This window comes from Vanellus vanellus, assembly GCF_965231255.1.
Source record: "Vanellus vanellus genome assembly, chromosome: 2".
Taxonomy (NCBI): domain Eukaryota; kingdom Metazoa; phylum Chordata; class Aves; order Charadriiformes; family Charadriidae; genus Vanellus; species Vanellus vanellus.
Genome location: NC_138906.1, coordinates 103,339,936 through 103,364,898, shown reverse-complemented (window position 1 = coordinate 103,364,898; position 24,963 = coordinate 103,339,936). Strand labels below are relative to the sequence as shown.

At 39.3% G+C, this 24,963-nt stretch overlaps 1 protein-coding gene across 1 annotated transcript in view; it reads right to left on the bottom strand.

Moving 5' to 3' along the window:
• TEX10 (testis expressed 10) overlaps positions 1 to 18,355 on the bottom strand; it is a 54,992-nt gene extending 36,637 nt beyond the window's left edge. Inside the window, exons 1-6 of the mRNA XM_082499329.1 lie at positions 18,172 to 18,355; positions 16,672 to 17,378; positions 10,673 to 10,916; positions 8,491 to 8,603; positions 6,786 to 7,024; positions 3,664 to 3,799 (exon numbers count right to left, since the gene is read on the bottom strand). Of these exons, the coding sequence (XP_082355455.1) occupies positions 3,664 to 3,799; positions 6,786 to 7,024; positions 8,491 to 8,603; positions 10,673 to 10,916; positions 16,672 to 17,378; positions 18,172 to 18,351 (1,619 nt within the window). The 5' untranslated portion in view covers positions 18,352 to 18,355. The remainder of the gene's footprint in view (positions 1 to 3,663; positions 3,800 to 6,785; positions 7,025 to 8,490; positions 8,604 to 10,672; positions 10,917 to 16,671; positions 17,379 to 18,171) is intronic.
• Between the last annotated feature and the right edge of the window lie 6,608 nt (positions 18,356 to 24,963).

Genomic DNA, 24,963 nt, shown 5'->3' with positions numbered 1-24,963 from the left:
GTTGCTAAGTGCACCAATTTTTGTTTTGTACAAATACACCTCTTCCCTCTTCTATCATTCCCTCAGGTAATCCAATTCTAGTTTATTTCTCATTTCTTCTGTTCAGGTAATGCTTCTAAACTGTATGTAACCAGAAAGTTTCTATTGGCACACTCCTCCTTTGTGTGCCTGTCATTAAGCTAAACTTCATGTTGTCATTAAAGAGAGCTCTGAGGAACTGTATAAGCAGACTCTCTGGGAGTTTAACCTTTCACCTATGTACTGTAACCCACTGTACACACTCTTATTCTTTAAGTGAGATGCCATCTTTTATAACAAATCCAGATTGCATTACCTGCCTTTAAAGATAATAATCAAAGTTCTTACTATCTGCATTTTCACACACCAGTTCCCTCAAGTCTCTAGAAGAAAATTTACCTAATCCTCCTCTTCTGCATTCATTTCACAACATTCAACTCAATTTTGTTTACAGCACTGTTGTTTCCATATCTGAGGACTCTGACCATCCCTTGTGTTTGACACAAATTATAACAATCCTTACAGAAAAATGTGACAAGATATTGAAGGACAGCCTGAATTCATCCTAATTTCAGATCCACTTCTTTCCTTATCCTATAGTGTCATGGTTAAGAAGCTTTTGCTATTTTCGTATCTTACGAAAAAAATAATTCAGCTTGACATTTAGGAACTGCTATTTCTAACCTGCTTGTCAGAAAAACAGGAATGAAACCAGTTTGCTTATCAATTCCTTTTTTCCCCATTTTCTCTAAGTGCTGTTAACCATAAACACCCCCTAAAATGTGGTCAGGAAACAGGGGGGAAAAAAAAAAAAAAAAACAACAAGAAACTGGACAAGCTCTTCTCTAGCCTAAGACAAATTTTAGTTTGTATTTATGACTTGATTCTCCAGACCTCCTTACCCATTCCAATCAACCGGCCTGTTCATACTTCAGGAAACTTCACCAATTCGTTTTTTAATTTCCTTTAAATATTTTTGGTGCTGAGATTTAAACCTTTACAACCTCCATTACAGCTCAGTTTTTCTTTTATTTATCCTTTCTATCTCAAACTGAAACAATCTGCTAGACCAATCCTATCTTTCATGGGCTACAATTTTTATGACACCCTAGCTTATCAAATCAACTATCATTCATAAACCAAAAGCATTTCATCAGCTTACTACTACATCAGATGACTACATAAAAGAAGCTGCCTAGTATAAATCAAGTTCAAAGTAGGTCTTTGAAGGTGTCAACAAGGATAGCATAATGATGATAAAATTATTTAATTTTCAAAAGACCTGACAAAATACCTCGCCGAAAATTTTTTAAAGAAATTAAGTATCCATGACATAAGAGGGAAGGACCTTGCATAGAGAGATTACTTTTATATTCAACAGTAGGAAAAGCCTGAAGAAGAGATAACTGAAGTGGGTAAGTTGGAGGTAGGCTCAACAGAGGCCCCAGATCACTTGACATGTGAATGGTGGATGGGAATACGTTTGCTTTCTCTTCCCACAGAAGAAGTAGGGACTGGTATCAAATGAAGCTAGAAGGAGCCGGGATCTAAACAAAAGAAACTTGGTCTTCAGGCAGCTGAGCTTTGCCACTCCTTGCCAGAAGATGCTGTGGTTCCTCTTGATTTGGACCAGACCAAGGAATGACCAGAAAAGGTCACAGAAAAGACATCCACCGAGAGATACTAAACACACAGAAGCTCTGCACAGTGAGGAGGCACAAGCTTCAAATAGTACGAAGCTTACAGTACTGTAGAAAAATAATTCTTGCCTTCTTCCTATAGCATCTCACATAGGTCAGTATTAAAGGCAGGTTGTGAGGCTAAATAGCCTTTTAAGTCTCTACCAGTGTATACATGCATATGTGTGCATGTATACACAGACAAACTGTATATGCATATATACACACAATGACTATGCATATGTGTGTAGCAATTAGGGGTGAAGATAACTAAGATCAAGACCAAAATATTAATTCTGAACCTTGTAATAAATCAGTCAAGTTTTCTTTCACAGGCCAACAACAGGCCAAAAGCTCCTACCTAGCCTTTGAATCAGATACACCTAAAAAATAAACAGCTTCACTTAAATGTCCTTGGAAAATGTTCCAACGCGAGTTCTGCTCCTCTCAGACTGCTCATGACAAGCTTCTGAGAAAAAAAAAAAAAAATAAAAATGAGGAGAGCAGTCATAGGAGGGCTGAAGGAGCAATAACGTCAAACTGAATGGAATAACATGAATGTCAGCTAGAATCTACTGCACAGTCTATGTCTTGAAGAAATGAAAAAATCCACTTGTTTCTAAAGGAAAGAAATGTATCAGTACAGTATACAAACTTTATGTCGTCTTAAAATGTCTTGTCAGACATAAGTGCAATTATCCTTTTTGCAAAGAATTTTTGTGATTTCATTCTTCTGTTACTAAAAATGTCAGTATTCCATGTAGAAGACTAAGAGAAACAGCAAGAAAACTTTTATTTGTCATGTCTAAAGATAGAAAGTTAAAGCTTTCTAGATAGATAGATGATCACATAGAACTGGAGGGGATGCTCAAGACTTCCAGGTAAGTACAGAAAACAATAGTTATGTAGGTAAATTACCCCAGGTAAATTAGTCAGTATGAGAAAGATCTCTTTTTCACTCTGTGTGAAAAGAGGAGGAAAATGGAATATTCCCAAGCCTTTTTCCTGCCTGTCTTTCAAATTCCCTGTACTTCTTATAATGTTCATAAGGTAGCGTTAGGTATTTCTGGCTGTAGAACTACTAACGTACTCAGGCACTACCTCAATGTAAGATTTAACAAAGCAAAGGAGTTGCAAAAGAGACCAATTTTGTCAAAGCCTGACTTTGCTAGTGGATGCCAGTACTTCTGGGGGCCCTGGTTTGATTTTTACCTAGTAGCAGAAACAGCTATCATGGGTATGATCTTATGTCCCTTTGCAGTTCTCAAAGAAGGCAGGATTAATGCAGCCTGATCTATGTTTAAGGTTTTTACATAGCTGGAACCAGATGATTTGGCTGAAAAATACCTTCTGGAAAAGTTAAAACTTGGAGAAATTTGGACAAATCTTATGATGAAAAGGTGTAATAATAGCAATATAGAGAATAATCTCGTCTTACTTGAAGAAAGTCAGATATCTAACAGATGCATGAAACTGGGAACCCAAAACGACTAGAACATTTTCTTAAACCTAGCCTCGCACCCAATACAATAGAAGAATACTTTCCTTAAAGAAAATAAGTACAAAAAGCTAGACGTGCACCACCAGAACCACCAAAGGCACTAAGTCACAAGCCCATGACCTCAGGCTGAAGTAATGGAAACGTTCCATGGCTATAGTCGCACAGTCTTGACACATCTACTGACTACCACACAGTCAGTAACAATGAGCTTGCAGCAGTGTACTTCAAGTTAAATTTCAAATCATTAAGATCGATCTAGTACTTATGTTAAGAAAAAAAGACAACTAAGCTAATACACATGTCAATCTCACAACTCACCGAGAACCTAAACTTTCAAATTTCAGTTACACAGCACCAAAACAGATTCAGAATGAAGTTTCATAACTACATAGAAATTAAGTATTCTAACTTTTGAAATAAATATACCATGTTGAAATGAGAAAGAATATGTAAATGTTTTTTTACCTGATTCTTTGAGTCCTCAAATCTTCTTTTTGGTAAACTCTGCTAAAAAATTTCAAAAGCAATGTACGAACAGGAAAGAGGAGGTTCCTTTGCTGGTATAATGTATATACTGCTTTTATCAAGGGTTCTGTTGCCACTAGAAAGAAGATATATAAAAACCTGAAGTAGTGCTTCTTTCTATTCTCATGTTATACATACAGACACACACACACACACAGAGAAGAGTTATAATCTGTATATGCAACTACCTACATTTAACTCCACAGGGACTTACCAAAATGTTTTAGAACAACTACTGGGTAGACTTTTAAATCATTGAAACACCATGTTCTTGTGTAGCTTGTGAAAGAGCCATATGAACAAATAGAGATCACACGTAAGTGAAAACTTCAGACCTTCATGAAGACAAGACAGTGAACAGGTTGCAACGTAACTGAGTACCAATAAAGTCCTGCTTTCTCAAATTAGGCAACCCTGAAAAACACAACTGCAAAGATACCACCATCCTTTTGTGGCATAATGCACAGGAGGCCGACTATGGTCTTATTTAATTTCTCATTCATTAGCTCTTTTTTTTTCTTCTATCTAAATTTCTCCTCTTGATTTTCATTGTGTTCTAAAAAAATTTTGATTGTAATGGCTCATTTTTTCTTTCGCATTGCCTTCTAAAGAAGACATACCCTTCCAGGCCCTTAATCTCAATGTCAGATAGATTTTAAATAAAATTAAGTGTTGCAAGCGTTGTATTTTTGCTATGTACTATTTTTTGTGGTATCATCTGACACAATACAGTTCAGAATTTCAAGAGCACCATCAAAAAAAAAAAATTAAGGAAGGAAGCTTTTTTTCTTCCACAGAATCACATAATGGCTGAGGTGGGAAGGGACCTCTGGAGGTCACCTGGTCCAACACCCCGGCTGAAGCAGGATCAGCTAGATGTGGGTGTCCAGGACCATGTCCAGACAGCTTCTGAATATCTCCAAGGATGGAGACTCCACAACCTCTTTGGGTAACCTGTGTCAGTGCTTGGTCACTCCAACAGTGAAAAAGGGTGTTCCTTAATGTTTAGATAGCATCTCCTGTGTTTCAGGTTGCGCCCATTGCCTCTTGTCTTGTCAATGGACACCACTGAAAAGAGCCTGGCTCCATCTTCTTTGCAGTCTCCCTTCCGGTATTTACATACATTAATGAGATGCCCCTTGAGCCTTGTCTCCTCCAGGCCAAACAGTCCCAGCTCTCTCAGCCTTTCCTTGTAGGAGACATGCTCCAGTGCATTCACTACCTTCACGGCCCTTTGCTGAACTCTCTCCAGTATGCCCATGTCTCCCTGGTACTGGGAAGCCCAAAACTGGACAAAGCACTCCAGGTGTGGCCTCACTAGTGCTGAGCAGAGGGGAAGGATCACCTCCCTCAACCTGCTAGTCAACACTCCTCCTAATGCAGCCCAGGACACCACTGACATTCTTTGCTGCAAGGGCCCACTGCAGGCTCATATTTAACTTGGTATCCACCAGGACCTCCTGGTCCTTTTCTGTCAAGCTGCTTTCCAGCTGGTCAGACCCCAGCATGTACAGTCGTATGGGTTTGTTCCTCCCCAGGTGCAGGACCCTGCACTTACCCTTGTTGAACCGTCAACCCATTTCTCCAGTTTGTCAAGGCTCTATTTCCTCTACAGCTAGTAAATTAATTTTAATCTGAAATCTAGTCAGGCTTTTAGTATTGCACAGGGATTATCTTGAAAGGATGAGATAAATTGTCCCCACAGATATAGATTTGTAAGGCAAAAAAATTCCTATTTGCAGTGAAATTCCTGGACCTTTACAGGATCAGCAGACAAGATTAATACATATTAATCTTTTGGAATGTCATGTAATTTTAAGCTTATTTATTTTCTGCATTCCTGAGGAAAATTATTGCACTAAAATGGCCACTTTGGTGGGGAAAACACCAGCCATTATCTACTATCCGGTAAAAGTTTGGTAGACAAAGGAAAAAAATCAGTTTCATTACAAGGAAAAGCATGAACTACCTGATTCTAAGTCTAACAATAGTTTGGAAACTACTTTCCTGAGTAGCAACTCTTCTGCTTTAGCTCAGCTGGCGAGACAGGCACATCTCTGACTACGGACTATTATTTGCCTTCAACAGGAAGCTATATTTGGAGTGCAGATAGGAATGATAACTTATTACCTTTGTCATCAGGGACACAGGAATAGACAGATTCCCAATTAAAATGGATTTGGAAGGAGCTACAACTAACTGCCAAAATACATAAGGGCTATTTGACATCTTTTCAATTTACAACGCTAACAACAAAACCTGCTGCTAAGGGCAAAGCATTTTCTATAAACTCTACTTGGCTTCGTGGCTGTGGAATTCAGTTCTACCAGACTGTTAAGACACAATAGACTCTTGTCACCTTTAGACTTACTGAAAAATTCTTTTTTTAAGAAAGTCCTACATCAATCACTTAACAGACATGTCAAACAAGATCTCATCTGAAACACAACCAAGTAGTACTTGAAAAGCAAAAAAAAAAAAAAAAAAATAAAAAGGCCAAACCAAAATACTGTACTGGTCCTGCAAGTCACAACTGGAAATACGTTTTTTCATGGAAAAGGAAGGATTAAAATCAAACATCTTGGAAGCTGCTGTAGAATATTTTCCATCAGAACTACCTTGGCATTTCATGTTGTCACAGAACTAGAATGGTCATCTGACAGGACTCAAGGGAGTCTACCAGCTATGTTAATAATTTTAAATAAGGATTGGCATATTAATGTATCACGTACCTCTACACCCTAGTAATTTTTTTTGCAATGAAGAAAACTCACCTTCCCGTTTATAAGAATATCTTAAGAAGTAAAAACCAGAAAACTGATACACAAATATATTAATACTTTGCATATCAACAATATGAATACAACAGCATTCCTAAAAATCAAGCAGTTTTCAATGCCACGCACAGGGATATGACCATGAAATTCAATTTGCCTCTACAGACAAAATATATTATGATGTAACAACTTAGGATATAAGACGAAGTGACCTGAAAATGCTAGAAGAACTCAAGCTCTTTATCAGTGCATAATTTTGCTTTACAGAAACTACTCATATCTTACCTTTGTTTTGCTGTATTTGCATTAGTCTCCAAGTCACACCAAGCAATCTGTTCACCTGCTTGCTATTCAGCTTGCTGCCGTCCTGAAGAGTATCTGTCACAAATTTCCGTATCATGTCCAGCCAACCAGAATCCACCTGAAGCGTTGCAGTGCTTGCTAGTGAAACCATTATGTCACACAAGGTTAAGTTCAGTAAAAGATGGTCTACGCTGTTTGAAGATGTCATACAATACTTGTTGCTATGGAGGAGAGTGGAAAGAAGACAAGAAATAAAAAAAAATATTTTGTGCCTTTTAATATATGTTACTTTGGTAGAAATTATACTATGTAGAAAAAAATTTCTAAGTGTTGAAGTTTTAAAGCCAATACCCATTTTAAAAGTCTTCATATTTGATATTTGGGTACTTGAAAATTTTTCTTCTGCCATCAAAATGTCTATTTCTTATCTTTATAGTGCCAGCAACAACCAAAGCTCTAAATCATACCTCTATGCCTGGTTTCTCCTGTTTGACATTTTCACTCTGGCCTGGCAGCAGTTTTAGGTGACTGAAATCAGTAAAGGTAGGCTAAAAAAAATTAATCCTCAATTTCAGTCTCTTCTGTGTTCCTTCTGTGAGGAATCACATGGGTTTTGTCATTATGTGATAATGACAATGTGGAATCGGAATCACATTTTTCACCATCACAATATTCTGTATGACCACCCTGATGCCTTATAGAGGTTTGAAAGACAAAATTAAGGGATATCAAGAAAGGAAACAAGGCTATTGTGGCTTGACACACAATGCTAGAACTCCTCTACTTGCTGATTAGCCACTCGCAGTATCAAAAAAAAAAAACAAACAAAAAAACAAAGAAAACCAAAGCCACAGCACTTATCTACAGAAAGCTGCACAATATGAATGACTACATTCAGAACACAAAGTAGAGCTGTGAAAACACAGTAACAAAAAGCACTTTCACCTGCACTAATGTTAGTGCAGTCACACTTCAGTTCAGAGCCAACCATTACAATATGAGCAAATAAATCTCAGCCTTTGGACATTGCTTATACATGGCATAAATGCCAATAACTTTTTCATGCACCGTATATGTAGACGCTAAGCGCTATCAGTAGTACTGTGATAGATTTTTGCAACATTTTGCAAATTGGAGAAGGAAGGAAGCCTCAAAATGTGTTTCACATGTCCTGCTCCAGTGCTGCTTTGCCATTGGCATAGGCACAATGTATCCCATCTCCCCTCCTAGCTGTATTTATTCAGCCCTGTAATACAACTATAGAAGAGTAGAAGTGGGTGAAAAAAGTGTTTTAACTATGTTTTGATGTAATTCAGCAGTCAACTGAAGAAAATATGCAGAAATATGAAACCAGTCAGACTAACACAAATCACCATTTAGCAATATGCAAATTCCCAATCAACTATTCAATAAAATATTTTCATTTCTCTAAGACATTTTAATTTCTACTGGAGGCTAATTAGATGACTTCCTATACAATACTTTTACAAAGAACAGCCAAAAATTCTCAATTCAAAGCAATGCTACCTTCCTATAAAAACTTCTCTACAGATCTTCAAGGAATATGCAATAAAGAGGTTTCTTTTCCAACATTAAAACCTTAATACTGGATAAACCATATGACTCACATTGTCTCGCTTATCTTATGAAATTAAAAGCTGTAGCATGATACTGATTTTATTCTTACCCTTTACACGAATCTTTCTTTTTGTGCTTTACTGTTTCTTGTAAAGAATAAGGAAAATGACGCATGAAGTAGTGCTTGAAATCAACAAGGTAATTCATTCGAAGCCATAGTTCCTGTTAAGGAAAGCAGACGATAGACAGAAAACATGGTAGGAATTGAAATACATCAATGCAATCATCTTCCAAAATCCATCACTGGAATCAATGAAAAACAGGAACTTTAGCTTCTGTTTGCAAGTTTTCATATGTATTTACTTTCAGATGTAAACCTGAAATCCTGTGCATGAACCTGAAGGTCCGCAAAACATGGGAGTAAAATTATAAGTCAAGGTTGAGTGACACCATTTAATCCAAACTGGACCAGTATATTTTCTCAGCACATATTAATGTGGGTATATGCAATATTAAACCAAGAGAGTTACAGATGTGAGTTGAAAGTGCTTTTATATCAATTTATCAGGGTACTTAAATCAGAGTGAACACTGATTTACTTGCAGTGACTGTCCTGAGTTTTCCATTAAGACATATTCTGACATTGCTTTCATTTTGCCCTATCATCGATGTACTCGTAGTTCAAAGCTCGCTGACAAAAAACATTTTCCAGTAGGAAGGCTATCCTTACACAAAACGGATTTTTTTCAGAATTTAAAAATAATTTTACTTTGTGGGCTAACAGAGACTCACAACCACCGTTCCACAAACTGGCCAGCAGAACTCATCACATAAAAAGCCTGCACTGCTATCAAATTGGTCAGGCAAAATAATGTTTTTGATATTCAAGTATTAAGAACAGAGAATGACCATTAAACTATTCAAAGATTCATCAGTTTCCACTAGGCATACTCATAGTGATTTTCCAGTGTCTCTAACAACCACTTTAGCCCATAAGTCCAAGGGCTATTAAATAAGTAAAGCTTCCATTTTCAAACTGAGCCGTTTGAGTGTATTTATATATAAAGGTGACTATAAAGCAAAAATAAGAGAAACAGTTTATCTTATCTAAAACACTATATTCTCAAAAAAAAAAGTTGTATGGACGTCAGATTTATTTTTTTTTTCCCCCAAACATCCTAAGGTCATAATGCAACTGCACACGCCTGAAACGGCTCACATCTTGACACAGGAGCATTCCTTTCATGCGAGTGAAATGCAGGCTCCCTATGGCGAAGGGCAGCAGCTCTGCAGTACCCTAAAGAAAAAGACTAGGGGCAGCAGGCTGCCACAGGCATTTACCTGGCCAACAGCCTGCTTTCCGCCTGCTTCCAAGAGGCCTTCTACAAAACTTGAAAGGAGAACAGCATGTTTTGTTCAGACACACCGAATCCAACCATCAGGCTGTGTATGTCGGGTAACTGGTCTAATGGAATGAATCCACAAATGATTTCCGGTAATTATTCTATATCTAGATTTTTGTTCAACAAATGGACCTACAGTCCTATACGCAGGTAAAACAAGTCAAGACATTCCTTCCAACTACTCTCAATAGCCAAAATGGAAAGAGAAGAGTGTTCTTTTTCCAGTTTGCAAAATCTTTGGAAGAGCAGCATAAGTTACAAAAACCAGCAATACCCTTACCAAAGTAAAAGACAGACAAAATAAATAGGGCCAAAAAACTTCAAGGATATTTTCTAAAAGTCTTATTGAGGTTTTGATTCGATGTCTTGTGGTACTACCACCAATCATGCCATAATGTCTTGTGATACTACCAATCATGACACAATAACGTAGGTTGTACCAAGCAACTACAGGATCTCACACCACCGTTATCCCTACCTTCCCAAAGGTTTAGGGTTTGTTAATTTCCACCCCCACACCTCTCTAAAATTTTTCAACACACAAAACCAAGGAACAAACAATTCCATTCTACACTTTGTTCAAACTTATACTCTAGAGGTTCTCCAGGAGGCAAAATACTCTTTTCCAAAACCACTTTCGGTTTCAAAAGTTTTTGTGCTGCAGACTGTCAAGGATTCCTGTAGACTACTGGTGAACTCACGGCTCAGTTCAACAGATTCTTTACCAGAGTCAGAGACTCGACAAAATCCAAACTCAAATTCTACTTAAACCCAAGGCTTTTTCTCTCTTAATAAAATATTTCCACTACTTCCAATCACCAAATCACTAGTTTCCGATCAAAACAAAATGAACTGTCATTGTTATGCCACGGATCACTTCTCCCTTACCATTTTGTATGTTTCATCATGGCGCTTTGTGAGTTTCCACAATAAATGTATTATACTAAGCACTTGCTGCATAAGCTGCTGAGATTCTGATTCCAAAAGGTTTCCAAGAATGGGAGCTGATTGTGCAGGAGATGCTTCAATCCAGCACTCAATCAGTAATGGAATTATTATCTCAATAAAACCTTTTAAGTTTTCAGCCGAGGACAGGCCTTTTTCTGCACTGTCCATTACACTTGCCAGAGACCTAAACAACAAAAGCAAAAAAAAAAAAAAAAAAAAAGAAAAAAGATAAAGATCACACCTTTAAAAACAGATTAGAGAAATACCACTTTCCTGCTTTCTGAATAACAGGAAAAAATCACTTTTTAAATACATTACATGTTTGCTTGCTTTCTTGCTAGGCATTTCAGTAAGGACAAAAGGGAGTTCAAACCATCTACAACAAACCTGCTCCCGAGTCTCCCTGCAAGTTTGTGTGGGTTTGTAACAACTTCTTAAGATTTCAGTATTTCTTTCCCCATTGTTATATGGAAAGTCTACAAAGTGGAGATATATGATATGCATTATCATATCACCTTCAACCAACAGATAAGAATTCACTGTACTCGGCACAACAAAATAAAAAAAGCTTTAAGTTTTAAGCTCCTTGAAGCAAAATAATGAAACTGACTACAAAGTATTGTCAAATGCATGAGGTTTATTACAGTTAGTAACCATCTCCAGGTATAATAAACATAATGGTTGTTCATATTAATAGGGAAAAAAAATAATTGTTCTGCAAAATCGTAATTTTGATTCCCACCTGATGTTTAACTATACTCCTCTGGAGAGCAACTGGCTAGAAAATTATTAAAATGATCTGATAATGAAGATAAACAAAAATTATCAAAAAATGAAGAGATACAGTTTAAATTAAAATAACATCTCCCATAAAGCAAAAAAAAAAAAAAACAACCAAGGACTTTTTGGTCGTGTCCCCCCCCCCATCCAACACACTTTGTGTTTCAAAAGGGATTATCAGCACAAATAACCAAATCCTGATCCTGGATGAATTCAGGCAATTTGTATCCATTTTAAAAAGAAGGTTCTTTAAAGAAAGAAACCCCTGAATAATTACTGCTGATTTTAAGCAATACAGAAGCTTCTGAAAGGGTTTCCAAATAACAAATAACAAGAGCCCTTAAAAAAAAAAAAAAGGCAACAATAATTTCAACTGATGATTTCTGACATTGTTTTCCTTGATTTTGTTTTCCAACTCACAACAGGGAATTCCCATCATAATTCTAACTTCCTAATGTACATAAAATTTTACACTGAACCTTCTGTTAAACTTCTATTTCAGTGACGTTCTCCAAATGATTCTTCTTCACATATATACCCAAAATAGGATCTGAAAAACTATTCGCTTACTTTCCACAGATAGGTAGGGAAGTTCTGTTTAGAAATATTTTAATTCCATATTTGATTAAAGAGGTAAAACAGTTTTTCCTGGTCATCCTCTCATTTCCAAATTATCGAATTAGTTCTATCTTTCTATGAAGCTAGACTTCTCATGCTGTTGCAATCGTGTACAATATGCACAATTTTACTCTGTCATTTCTCTCTGGTTGAAATCGGTATCTCAAGAAAATTACTAAACCAAAACAAACCCAGGTATTAACAAACCGTAAAAGGAGCAGGCAGAAAACATCTGCAAAGGAATAAAAAGAAAGCGCGAGACAAACGCAGGCTTTTTTTCAATGAGGGCAAGATGTGAAACAGAATTTAGATCTCCAGCACAAAATAAAATGGACAAGAGGAAACAGAACTGGTCATCAGAAAAAAAGTGTTAGCTTTATCTTTAGTACTTACTACAACTATCAGACATCTTAAAATTTTATAAAGCTTAGTACTAACTGCAGCAATCAATGTATGCGGTCAATTTAATTTGATTTATTTGTCCCTTTTTTGTTATTCTATGTCCCCCTTCTATGCCACAGACACCACATTAACGACACCAGTTTCTTTCAGACCATAAAGAAAGTTTAGGGCAAATGGATCCAACTCAGACATTTAACCCTCAGTCATCTAAAGACACAGTAGACAAATCCCATCTTCCAGTTATAACCACAATACATTCTAAAGCTTCACTGGACAAGCTGGCTGATACCAAGACCATAACCTCACTGAAAAAGCTAGGTTGTCCTGTAAATGCCATGCCATGACACGACTATGCATTCAGCTGAGATTCTGAAATATCAGTAATTGGCTGAAATAGTTCTGAAGCAGTAGTCTTTAATTGTTTCTCTGAAAATAACACCTGATATTACAGCAGAGCTCTGGAATTTGAGCAATCTATTTCTGTAACACAAAAAAATTTCCCTGTTAAACAAACAGTGAATGAAACCTGAGAAGCTGGCAACACACACCTGAAGATTCCTACAAAAGTATAACACAACCCCCTCCAACCATTTCCGTACTTTTCTGAAACAAGGGATGGAAAAAGAAGGAGGAATCCATGCCAAAAGGGATACTCCACCCAGCTGATGAAAGCATTTGGGCAAGCATACTTAGGATAGCTTTCATGTACTTCTGCAAAAGCCCCCACCTCTCACGATAAGAGTCCTCCAAATATCCAGGGTTAACAACAAAAAGGGTAAATAAAATCCAGTTGCCAGTAACAGATGATGACAAAGTATTATTGTAATCTGTCCAGTACACATTTGATTAGTGTGATACCCTTAGCAATACAGCTTCACTGTATTTACTGAACTGAGGGGGTTTGATGTCAATTAAAGTGTTAATCTCTGTCATATATCTGTTATCACTATTCTTTAATGGTAAGGCAGCTCTCAGAAACACTACAAAGCATATTACCTTCGTATTGGCATGAAATACTACTAAGAGGAGCTGCAAGATATTTGTGTACCCCTTAAAATAATTTTTCTTTAAAATGCCAATATTTTTATAAAGCAGGAACAAACAAAAGAAAACTGTGTACTGTATCTGCCATTTGACAGTAAGCAGACAACAGAAATTCAGCAAAGGGAAGTCAAGGAAGTGTAAAAGAAACAGAAAATATGGAAACAACTTTCTGATGCTTAAAAAGAGAAAAGTCATTGGAAGTTTTTATGGCTTAAAGTCTAAGCCAGGTTACTGTCCTCCTTTTTTGTGTTCACTGCCAATTACAGCAAAGAAACTCTCAGCAGAGCAAGTGAACTGTATTTTCCATTTCTATCTTATGCACAGGTCACTCGATATACATATTTGTTCACTATGCTTTGTCTTCCATTTTGGTTTCTCAAGTCGTCTTTGCTTTTCTCTGCAGCTTCATTTTGTCCTTTCTCAGCAGAAACAGAAGCTCTACCATTTCTCTTCAGCACCACTTCCTGTTCAAAGAATGATCACACGCCTTGGTATCACCACGTTTAAGCTGTGAAGGCTTTCCATTTTTCCACACCTGAAATGAGTTTGATGCAAAAAGCAGCACAGTCAGCACATAAGGCAGAGGATATATTCTAATAATCTCCTAATTCACTGTAATCTTTAATTCACACACAGTAGGAAGACCTAACACACAACAATAAAGTCTTAAGATCTGCACTATTGAACCATCCAGCATTCCAAACTCAGAATCTACACTTTTTACTAAACATTAATACTGCAAACTGATTCTGAAAATCCCTTTCTGTAATCATTAGGTTGTCAATGAGGTGCCATCCCTACCTGATGAACTTGCAAGATTAAAAAGATACAGGAACTTTAAAAATTTAGCGTACTATTAGAGGTGCTTGGAAGCCTACTTTTTGAAGAACAAAGTTGAAACTTACTTGCAGTATTAGTGATGAGTCCATCAATACATACGCATCGCAATTAGTTACTTATGGTTTGGTCAACTCATTATCTACTGTCAGGACTTGAATATTTGTGCACTGATTTCTTTAAACAAACACACACACACTGTTTGAGATTTTGGAAGTACTCAAAGGAGCATTAAACGTTTTGCACCTCTTACGAGAAGCAATTTGTCCTTGCAGTTATGGCCCCAGCGGAGGCCTGGGAATGCCTGTAAAAGGCCACAGTTGGGATTGGAAGAGACAGAATTAAACATCTTCAGATTACTAGAAAAGATTTTAGTGGCAAATACAAAAGCCACCGCAGTAACTTCCACTTTTAGAGTTCTGCGGATACCCACTAAAACAAGCTGTACTGGCCCTTTGTGCAAAACAAATATACCAAGAATATGCACAAATGCAATAAAAATGAGAACATTTTAGTACCTTCTGCAGATGCCCCTTCTCTTTCGATTCTTCTGTTCTGCTGCCATCAGCTCGCTTTGCCAATCTCGCCTTGGATTCTAGCAGTGTTTCCTTCTATTCTTCTGGCTCCTTCCTCATGCTTGCAAACGCCTTTTTGAAAGTATTTATAACCACAAGTGGATCACGATGTTTCACCAAAATCTAGCTCCTCAGAAGGGCGGAATCCAATTCAGGTGACACCAGATGTAAAGTTTATTTTCCTAGACCTTGGATACAATGCATCTTCAGCTATTACAGGGCATGGTATATCACATACTGCATATTACTCAGGGCACAATACCAGAATCCTCTGATATATGGTCATCCACGATTGTATGCTCCTGACTGCAGAGATGAAGTCCATAGGACTGTTTTGTGCTCAGCACTGAATCCTTCCCCTTGCCTCAAGTAGGCTTCACTGATCTAGTTCCCAACTAAAGTTTTACCTGCAGCAGATATTGTTGGTCATGACTGAACTCTTACGCTATGTTAACAACCACTTTTATGAGAATAAGCTGCAGATTTTACTTAGCTTTATGTGAATTTCCTATACCTCAACTAATATGCTATCTACCAAAAGGAGGCCTAGGAGAGCAGGAATGGAATGGTCATTTTTGTGTCTCCACCACGGAGATAAAACACACCTGCTAATTCAGGCCAATAGAGAACACTTCTTCCACACTTTGTTCATTCACAGATACGAGACGGACATAGCAATGGATTAAGTGGTGGGGTTTATACCCTTTTCTGCTACTGACCTCCTAGATTAATTTGGTATAACTGCTTTACACCCTTTATTCAGTCTCCCCCAGCAGTAAAACAAGGATTGTGGTTTCTCTTCAAACCACCTTAATATCTATGGATTAGAAGTGCTACGTAATGGCTAAACAGTTTCCATTTTTCAAGTTGTCATTCCAGGTCTCCTATCAGCAGGTATGTAACATCTATAGTAATGCATATCCATGAGGATGTCAATGTTTAAAAGGCACCATAAAGTGGGGTGGGAGGTTCCCCTCTAGTTTGGATGGGTGAATCAAAAAGGAGAAAGAGAAATAAAGATGGTTAGTTATTTCTCCCTTAACCTCAACTCACATCTATTTAGAGTACTAGTAAAAAAACACACAAACCTTTCTGTGACTAAGCACACTACACTCTCTTCCATATTCATCAGCATGTCTCAGACGAGATGTCTTTAATCCATAGTGATGATATAAACCAGTGAATTGATTGAAAATATCTAGAATTGGAAACTCAGCAGAACTTCATACAGCTAGACACATCTTATCATTCTGCCCTTTTTAAAAGGATCTATGTTCAAAAAAAATAGACTCCTAAACTTATGATAGACTTTTGAAGGTAAAAGCACAAACTTTCAGTAAAATTCATTATCACGGTATAAGAAACCAGCTTTATGTTCAATGTAAAGAAATTTGCTTGCTTGCCCCCAGGTCTATTTAATAACCTGCAACAACCTGTAGTCACCAGTTCACATTCAAAAAAAATATGCTAGAGATGGTCTTCCAGAATTATTATGAATAATATAAAATAGAGCTTTTATTTGATAACAGGAAGTTTCACATTACACTAAATGCCCTATAATATTTTTAAGGGACAACCCCACATTAAAAATTTAATTGTTGTCTTCAACGGCAACAAACTACAGTTTCAACACTGTGACCATACAGCTGACATTAATTCCCAACTTAGTTAACGTTTTCTCACCTCAGTCTAAATGATGAGTTGATCTTTGGTCGTAAGCCACCATTTTCAAACAGTTGTATATGCTGCTGATTATTTGCATGGACCTTCCAACTTATACATATTGGGTTCCTCACAGAATGAGGGCTATCCTTTTGTTCTTGAAGCCCTTCATCCTCTATTTCACTGGATCCATCTACCACTGCTTGGAGAAACTTCTTGAGCCTGGTAAGTACATTCAACCTCCACTGCTGAGAAGTTACTCTGCGATTTGGGTTAACAGAGAGCATCCAGGAAAGTTTCTCTCTGCTTTTCAGTCTTTTTGACAGTTGCTGGTGAGAAATAAGCTCTACAAAATTCTTCAACAATATAATGCTGCGGTCTGTGAGAAGAGCTGGGTACGCTTCCAATAAAACGTCCAAGACTTTCAATGAATCTTCCTGAATCCCCTCACTAATATGAGTCATGGCACTGGAGAGATGGGCACTTACCAAAGGGAAAAATGGAGCAATCTGTTCCGCTCTTATTTTTGAAGCCAAGAATTGCAGCAGGTGAACAGCTGCTCCTCTGACACCAGAATCTTTGTCTGTAAACACAGCTGCCACCTCACTTATTATATTTGAAAGGTGCGCATCAATTACAAATGGATACTGAGACAGAAGATCTTTGAGCCCAAGAAGCGCATTATGCTTAACCCCAGGACTATAGTGATGCATCTGTGAAAGCAGATCCTACAAGGAAAGAAACATACATACTTGCCATCATTATTACTTTAAGCTCTTTAAACTTCCTCACTTATTTCCAGCACATTTTTCTTAAACACTCAAAAATACAGCATCTATTCTTATGATGCACTGCTGTTCACAACAACAAATGTTCAGAACAAATATAATATTAGTTTAAAGCACAACAATGAACAAATTGCCAAAATTCCATGACAAAAAAAAAAAAAAAGATACCATGACATGTCCTTCGGGTAACTAGATACTCCTCATTTGTAAGTTTATGCACAACTCCACTGATTTAACAGACGGATGACCAAAAATAAGTCCTCTCACACTTATTCTCAAAAGTAGAGCTATGAAATTTCAGTCTCGACAGCTCTCTCCAGTTTAAGCAGAGAGCTGCAAGAGGTAAAAGACAATGCAAAGGAAGGAAAGCAGAACTACCACCCAAAGAAATACAAGATTTTTTAAAAAAAATCATCTCAGGAAGTCTTCTTTTGACTAGTTATGACCCAAAATTTTCAAAAACTGAATGTTAATACTAGATAATTAAATCAGTGTGCAACTTTAATTTTTGCACTGCTGAAAACCTGTCCCTTCAGTTATACGCTAGGCCAGCAATTTGAATCATTAAATTCATGGGTCAGCTTATTGTCAAGGACAAAGAAGCTGTATTCAAATACTCTGCTGGGTTTTTTTAAGTTGGCTGGGTTTTTTTTAAATAAATCTTTTTTCCTAAACTCTAGTAAACATAGTAAACCTAGATTCTGTTATTTCAGAATGTAATGTCACAGTATACCTTTATGTTAAGTTTTCTATTTTGCGTAGGAAGCACTCCATCTTCTTTAAGCTGCTCAGGTATTTGTATGGCCTTTGTTTTGAAGGTAGTATCAGTTGCATTCTCTAGTTTAGGCTTTTTCTTCCCAACTTTTAATTTCACTTTCTGGAAATCTTCTTGATGTTTCCTTTTTTTAGTCATTCTGATTCTCTGCAAAAAGATATTCAGCATTTTATTTTTATTAAATACACTACAAACAAATATTTTTTTCTACCAAAGAGCAGCAGCTTCCTAATGAAGGCTACTGTTTTCATACTTTCTTCTAGTGCCCACTCCTAAGACAAGATGCTAGGCTAAACAGACATGCAGACTGATCCAGTACAGCTGTTGTTCTGGTGTCCAGAAAATGTTCTGCTGGTCCTTTCCATTCTCCTGGTCCTTTCATAGAATCATAGGGTTGGAAGGGACCTCTGGAGATCATCTAGTCCAACCCCTCTGCCAGAGCAGGTTTGGTTGTCTTTGCTCTGAAAACTACTGAAAAAGATCACTTAAGTAGCTGCATCTTCCACTGCTTTATTAGAATAAGTTGTTGGGTTTGTTTTGTTTTAAAAGGTTCCTGCCAATAAAGCCACTTTTTACATAGTTGACTCTTGACAAGCCAGAGGAGCTCAGTGAACTGTTTCATTTAATTTGCACATTGTTTACTATGCTGATTTTGGCTGGGGTAGAGGCTAGTTTGCTTTCACTTGGAGGGGCATCCAGCACACTTTGAATCGACTACCCCAGGGGTGCATACCATCCTGGTTTCAGCTGGGATAGTTAATTTTCTTCCTAGCAGCTGCTGTGCTTTGCATTTTGTATGAGAATAATGTTGATAACACATATTGGTTTAGTTGTTGCTAAGTAATACTTACATTAAGTCAAGGACTTTTTCAGCTTCCCATAGAAGCTGAGAGGGAACATAGACAGGACAAGCTGGTCAAAGGAACATTCCATACCATAAACTTCACGCTCAGTATATAAATGCGGGCCGGCCAGGGGCGGGAATCTGCAATTGCTGCTCAGGACAGGCTGGGCAGTCGATCATCTGGTGGTAAGCAACTGCACTGCATCACTTTGTATATTCTTTTACCATTATTTTCTCTTTCACTACTGTTCTATTAAACTGTCTTTAGCTCAAAAAAAAACCCAGACTGTTGAGGTTTAATCACAGCCGAGAACTAAGCACCACACAGCCGCTCACTCATTTGCCCCCAGTGGGACATGAGAGAGAATCGGAAGAACAAAAGTGAGAAAAAAGTCATGGGTTGAGAGTCGTGGGCAGTTTAATACGTAAAGCAAAAGACGTGCTCCCAAGCAAAGCAAAGCAAAGCAATGAGTTCATTCACTGCTTCCCATGGGCAGGCAGGTGTTCAGCCACCTCCAGGAAGGCAGGGCTCCATCATGCATAACTAGGACAACAAACACAGTAACTCCAAACATCACCCCCTACCTTCTTCTTCCCTATACTGAGCATGACATCATACGGTATGGAATATCCCTTTGGTCAGTTGGGGTCAGCTTTCCCGGCTGTGTCCCCCCAGCCTGCTCACTGGTAGGACACTGTGAGGAGCAGAACAGGCCTTGACTCTGTAAGCACAGCTCAGCAACACCCAAAACATCCCTGAATTATCAACACTGTTTCCAGCATAAATCCAAAGCATAGCCCCATACAAGCTTCTATGAAGAAAATTAACTCTATCCCAGTCAATTTACCAACTTCATCGTTAATAGCATACACTCCACACAGGTAAAAACATGGGTTTAATCAGGTCTTCACTGATAACAGTGGTACACAAGAATCTAAGAAAACTTCCGCTACACACTGAAAAGTCCAGTCTGTGCATTTAAAAATGATAGCTAGAAAGAACGAGGAAAAAAAAAAAAAAAGGTTAAACAGGCACATATAAAGTAAAAACATACTGAAAAACTAAGTCATATTTAACAAGGCATAAGAAATAAGGTGGTCTGAATAGCTATACTTAGAAGTCAGTCATACAGACATACTAGACGTACAATAACCAAAACAAACTAAAACCCACTCTTCAGTTTCTGAATGACCTTTGATATACCTGTACTGATAACGGTACTTAATTCTACCAGATTAAGAAAAATAAAAAAACAACCAAAAACCTCCCAAGCACTACACCACAGATTCCTTTATCTTCCTTCCCTCTATCTCCATACTTCTAAATTCATTCATAACAAAACTCCAGAAGCTCATGTCACAACACTCAGCATCACATACAAATTGTGCCTAGATTTCTGTTAATTAAAGCTACAAATCCACGGTTTGATGACTCCTAGAAGGGGTTGTAGAAATTACAATTTAAAAGGGGGAAGGGGGAGACAAGCACAAAGCCATTAGCATGTTGAGGTTTAACATCTCAGAAGTTTCTAATGATAACAGGTAATTTAAAGAGCTGGAAATCTGCATACTTCCAGATTTCACTATACAGACTATTTATATCAAACTTTAAAGGTCTATGCTGTCAGGTACATAAACTTTTTCTTTCTTCTCTCTTTCAAACTACTATTTTAGTAACTAGGTTTGGCACATTCTTAATATCTGAAGTATACAAAAAAAGTTGCAAACACATCATTCAAATTTTAAAGACCAAATTAAATAAAAAAAGAAAAAACCCTACAATACAGCTGACTAAACCCAGAAATTTCTAAACAAAATATACTAACAACGATTCTTTTATGGTGGATATGATCATCATTCACCGTAGAAAACAGAATTCTACAGCTGGTTTTCCCCATGGACTTCAACCTGTAAATTTGTGCTGTATTACAGTATTTCATATACACATCAGGATAATCATTAAGGAATGTTTTAACTACCATTGTCATTTTCTATTCGTATTAAAACAATTTAACTGATTATAAAAACATTTGACTACAACCTAATTTCTGCTTTTCACATGCTAGCTTAACCCAGCTATATACAAAACCATTTAACTGAAGTGTAAATTTAGCATAAGCAACCTATCAACTGAAAAAGCTTTAAAAACCCTAGGGGTTTGATGCCAAAATGAAAAGATCCTTTAGTGTCCAAGTATAACAACTATGGTTTCATAAGCTTTTGATTTTTACCATATGCATCTTTTAGGAAAGAATTACAAGAAGATTTTCACTACTGAATTGCAAGACACAGAAATAGCTAGAAGCTTTTGACATGACCGTTATTTCCACTTACAAAGCTTGCTTTAATAGAAATATTTAGGAAGACTCGCACTACAAGATGAAATGTTTAGCTTCCAATTAGCATTAAAAACTTTACATTACAGGTCGGCACACACCTGAACAAAGTCAGTTAAATTCTTTTAAAGGAGGAGGCTTATAAAATATACTTTCTCCTAGTAAAACAAAGCAGCAGAGCTTACTTCGCACTGCGTATTTTGGACATAATTTATTGGAAATCTAAACATATCAATTTCCAATTCATATGTACCACGCTAAATCAGAGATAAAATGGTTACACCACCAAAGCCATGAAAACACCACAGTGTCTACATAATAAGACATTAAGAAAAACTGTATACAGGTTATGAAGTTACGTAAATATTTTGATGAAACTTCTCGCCGAAACAACTGTTTGCCTTTTGCCTTCAAACATATTGCCAGTTGGCCCTCCTCCAACAGGACCGAGCTTAAGTGCAGCTAACAGTTTCTGCACTAATACAGTTTTACAATCCAAAACATTAAAATAACCTCAAATCAATATTAGCCTGCTTTAACAGAAAGCCGTACGCATCACTCCTCAGAAGCTACTTCCAGTGCCACTCGTCCCCCCTTGCATCAGGCTTCGGGAAACAAGAGGGCAACCCAAAGGAGCGCCTGTTCCACCTGCAACTTGCCCCTGGCAGCTCTTGAGGCAGTATCCTCAGGGAAATCTCGCTACCCTTGCGCCCACAAGCTTAAGCGATCAGGAAAATCCTGAGAAACCAGCAGGCGAGGTACGTGCCCCAACTCCTCTCATCTGATAAAAACGCTTCCACCTGGGCGAGTTCCCTCCCACCGAAGGGCAGTACTTACTCGCAATTAACTCTCCGAGGTTGCCGCGCTGGACCACCCCACTCATCACAAAAACCTAAATCACCCCAACACCGCCCCCCCCAACCCCGGCCAACGCCGTACCAAAGCCAAAGCGCTGCTGAGGCGGAGGCGGCGGCTCCTCCCGCAGGTCTAGGCCGTTAAACAACCTTCCTCAGCGTCCCGGGACATCTTTCGGCTTCTTCCCCAAGAGCCGCTCCGCTCCGCTTCGCTCTACGAGGCGTTTAAATAAAGCGCGTTAGTGCCCGCCCGCCGCCGCCGGGGCTCCCGGCGGGGAGGCCGCGAGTTCGGCTCCCCGCAGCCGCCCCGGGAAAGAGCTGGGGCTCCGCAGGCGAGGCGGGAAGCAGCGGCTGAGGGAAAGCCGCCGTGGCGAGCGGCGGCGCAGCACCCCCGGGGGAAGGCGGAGCAGGGGCGGCGGCAGCGGACGACGCCCGCGGCCGGGGGAGCCGAAGCCGCCGGTTTCCCGGGACCGGCACGCCCGCGGCGGTGCTCACGCTTTCCCGCCGCGCTGCGCAGGAGCGTGCGGCAAGGGGGTGGGTCACACAAAAGGCGGCCGTTCGCGCGGGGGAAGGGCCAGCCCGCCGGCAGCGCCCGCGGGCCGAGCCCGGCTGGGCTGGGCTGGGCCGGGCGCCTATTCCTCCCGGCCGGCAACGGCGGCACCGCCGCCGAGCCCCGCACGCGCCGCGCCGCGCCGGCCACTCACCAACCACGCGGCAGCGCGAGCCCCCTTCCGCCCCCGAGGACCTGCCCGGAAACGGCCGCCCACGTGAGCGGCGGCAACGAGCGAGCTCCCCCCGCCGCGCGAAGGAGAGCGCTTCCTGCCCGCTCCGCCGTCACCGGGGCGCCGGCGCCACCTGCAGGGGCGGCGGGGAGCGGCAGCGGCACCGGAGGCTTCTCGGTAAGGAGGTCGGGGAAGATCCTGCAGCTGCAGGAGAACGGTGCAAAGGTTTGTATTCTTTCCCCCGAGGGGGTGCGCGGTGCGCTCCCGAGTGCTGTTCTGGTGAGGGGGTGCGTTCCGTTTCTGTGGTAAAATCACAGAATGGTCTGTGTTGGAAGGGACCTTAAAAATCACCCAATTCCAACCCCCCTGCCATGGGCAGGGACACCTCCCACTAGACCAGGTTGCTTGAGGCCCCATCCAATCTGGCCTTGAACACCTCCAGGGATGGGGCCTCCATAACTTCTCCGGGCAACCTGTTCCAGTGTCTCACCACCCGCACAGTAAAGAATTTCTTCCTAATATCTAATCTAAATCTACCCTCTTTCAGTTTAAAACCATTACCCCTCATCCTATCGCTACGCTGCCTGATAAAAAGTTTGTCTCCATCTTTCCTGTAGGCCCCCTTTAGGTACTGGAATACCACAATAAGGTCTTCCCAGAGCCTTCTCCAGGCTGAACAACCCCAACTCAGGGGTTGTTCAAGTAGCTGTGAGATGACTTCTAGGTCTCGCTCTGTCCCCTCTTCGGGCCCCGACAGGACGTCCTGCCTCAGTGCATCAGCCAGGAGAACAATTCAGTCAGGTCACAGAAGTAATTACACTACATTACTTTGATGTGAACCAGCATGGATGACTGCTGAAAGTTCAACAGCATTTTTTAAGATGTCGGCATCCCATCACAGGAGGCATTACATCCTTTTAATTACTGGAATCAGAGATGTCTTGGCTCACGCTTCTCACTTGTAGTAAGTAATAGGATTGCCTTCATGCCTTCTTTGAGCCCAGCTATTTTAGCTCTTGATTTGTATCTCATTTCCTCCAACAAGAATGCATTAATAATAACAAATACCAAGATTTGTGTTTATAGAGCTGGAAAACATTTAGAAGAGAGAATAATTTCAGCGAAGGTAGCACAGAGTCAGTGTTAGCATTTCAGGTTTCACATGCAGTATCAGATCATTTGGCACGCTTTATCATCAAACTGACAGTATAGGGCTTTCTGCTTCAAAAGGGGTAATGAATTCCTTAGTCAGAAGGACAGAGCACAATCCTAGAAGACGCAGGCAGCAACGCAAGAGGAGGATGTCTCCATACCCACCTAGAACAGAAATCATCACAATTGACACCAGTTACTCTTTCTGTTGCACATCCAGAACTTTTCATTTCCTATCAAGTCACCTGTGAAAACCCTTCTCCTTTCCACTCTCTGCCTTCTAAGAGGAATACAAGTTCTGCATCTTTTTGTTAGCGATCACTTCCCCAAAGCTCTCCGGTCTCTTAGTAAAATGTGTAAAACTAAGGTAAAGCTAAAAGAAAACTTGATTCTCTCCTGGTTTAATTTTTCTTGCTGTTGCTTAAGTTTTAATTCTATTAATTCTCCGGTTAACCCAGATGTCTGCCTTGCTGTTGCTGTGAGGAAAAAAAAATAAATCAAAGTGTATAATATTCAATACAGTCAGCAATATCGTTTAAGCATCATTAGGAAAGAGAATGCATTTTTTCCTTACTTTGTAATGTTGGCACAAGACATTATCCTTAAAAACAGTTTTGGAACAAACACACGGTTTCCCATTAGTATAGGAATATACCAAGCCATCACAAAACACAGGCGGATACAAGAACAAAATATTCTTGTGCAGCGTCTATTTACACCAGAAAAAAAAAGTTTTGAGGGGAAAATAATTGTACAACTGACTAGACAATGTTAGGCTGTTCTCAGAAAACATTTCCAGAAGCATACACGTTATGATTTTTGTGCAGTTCAGTTTTCTCAGC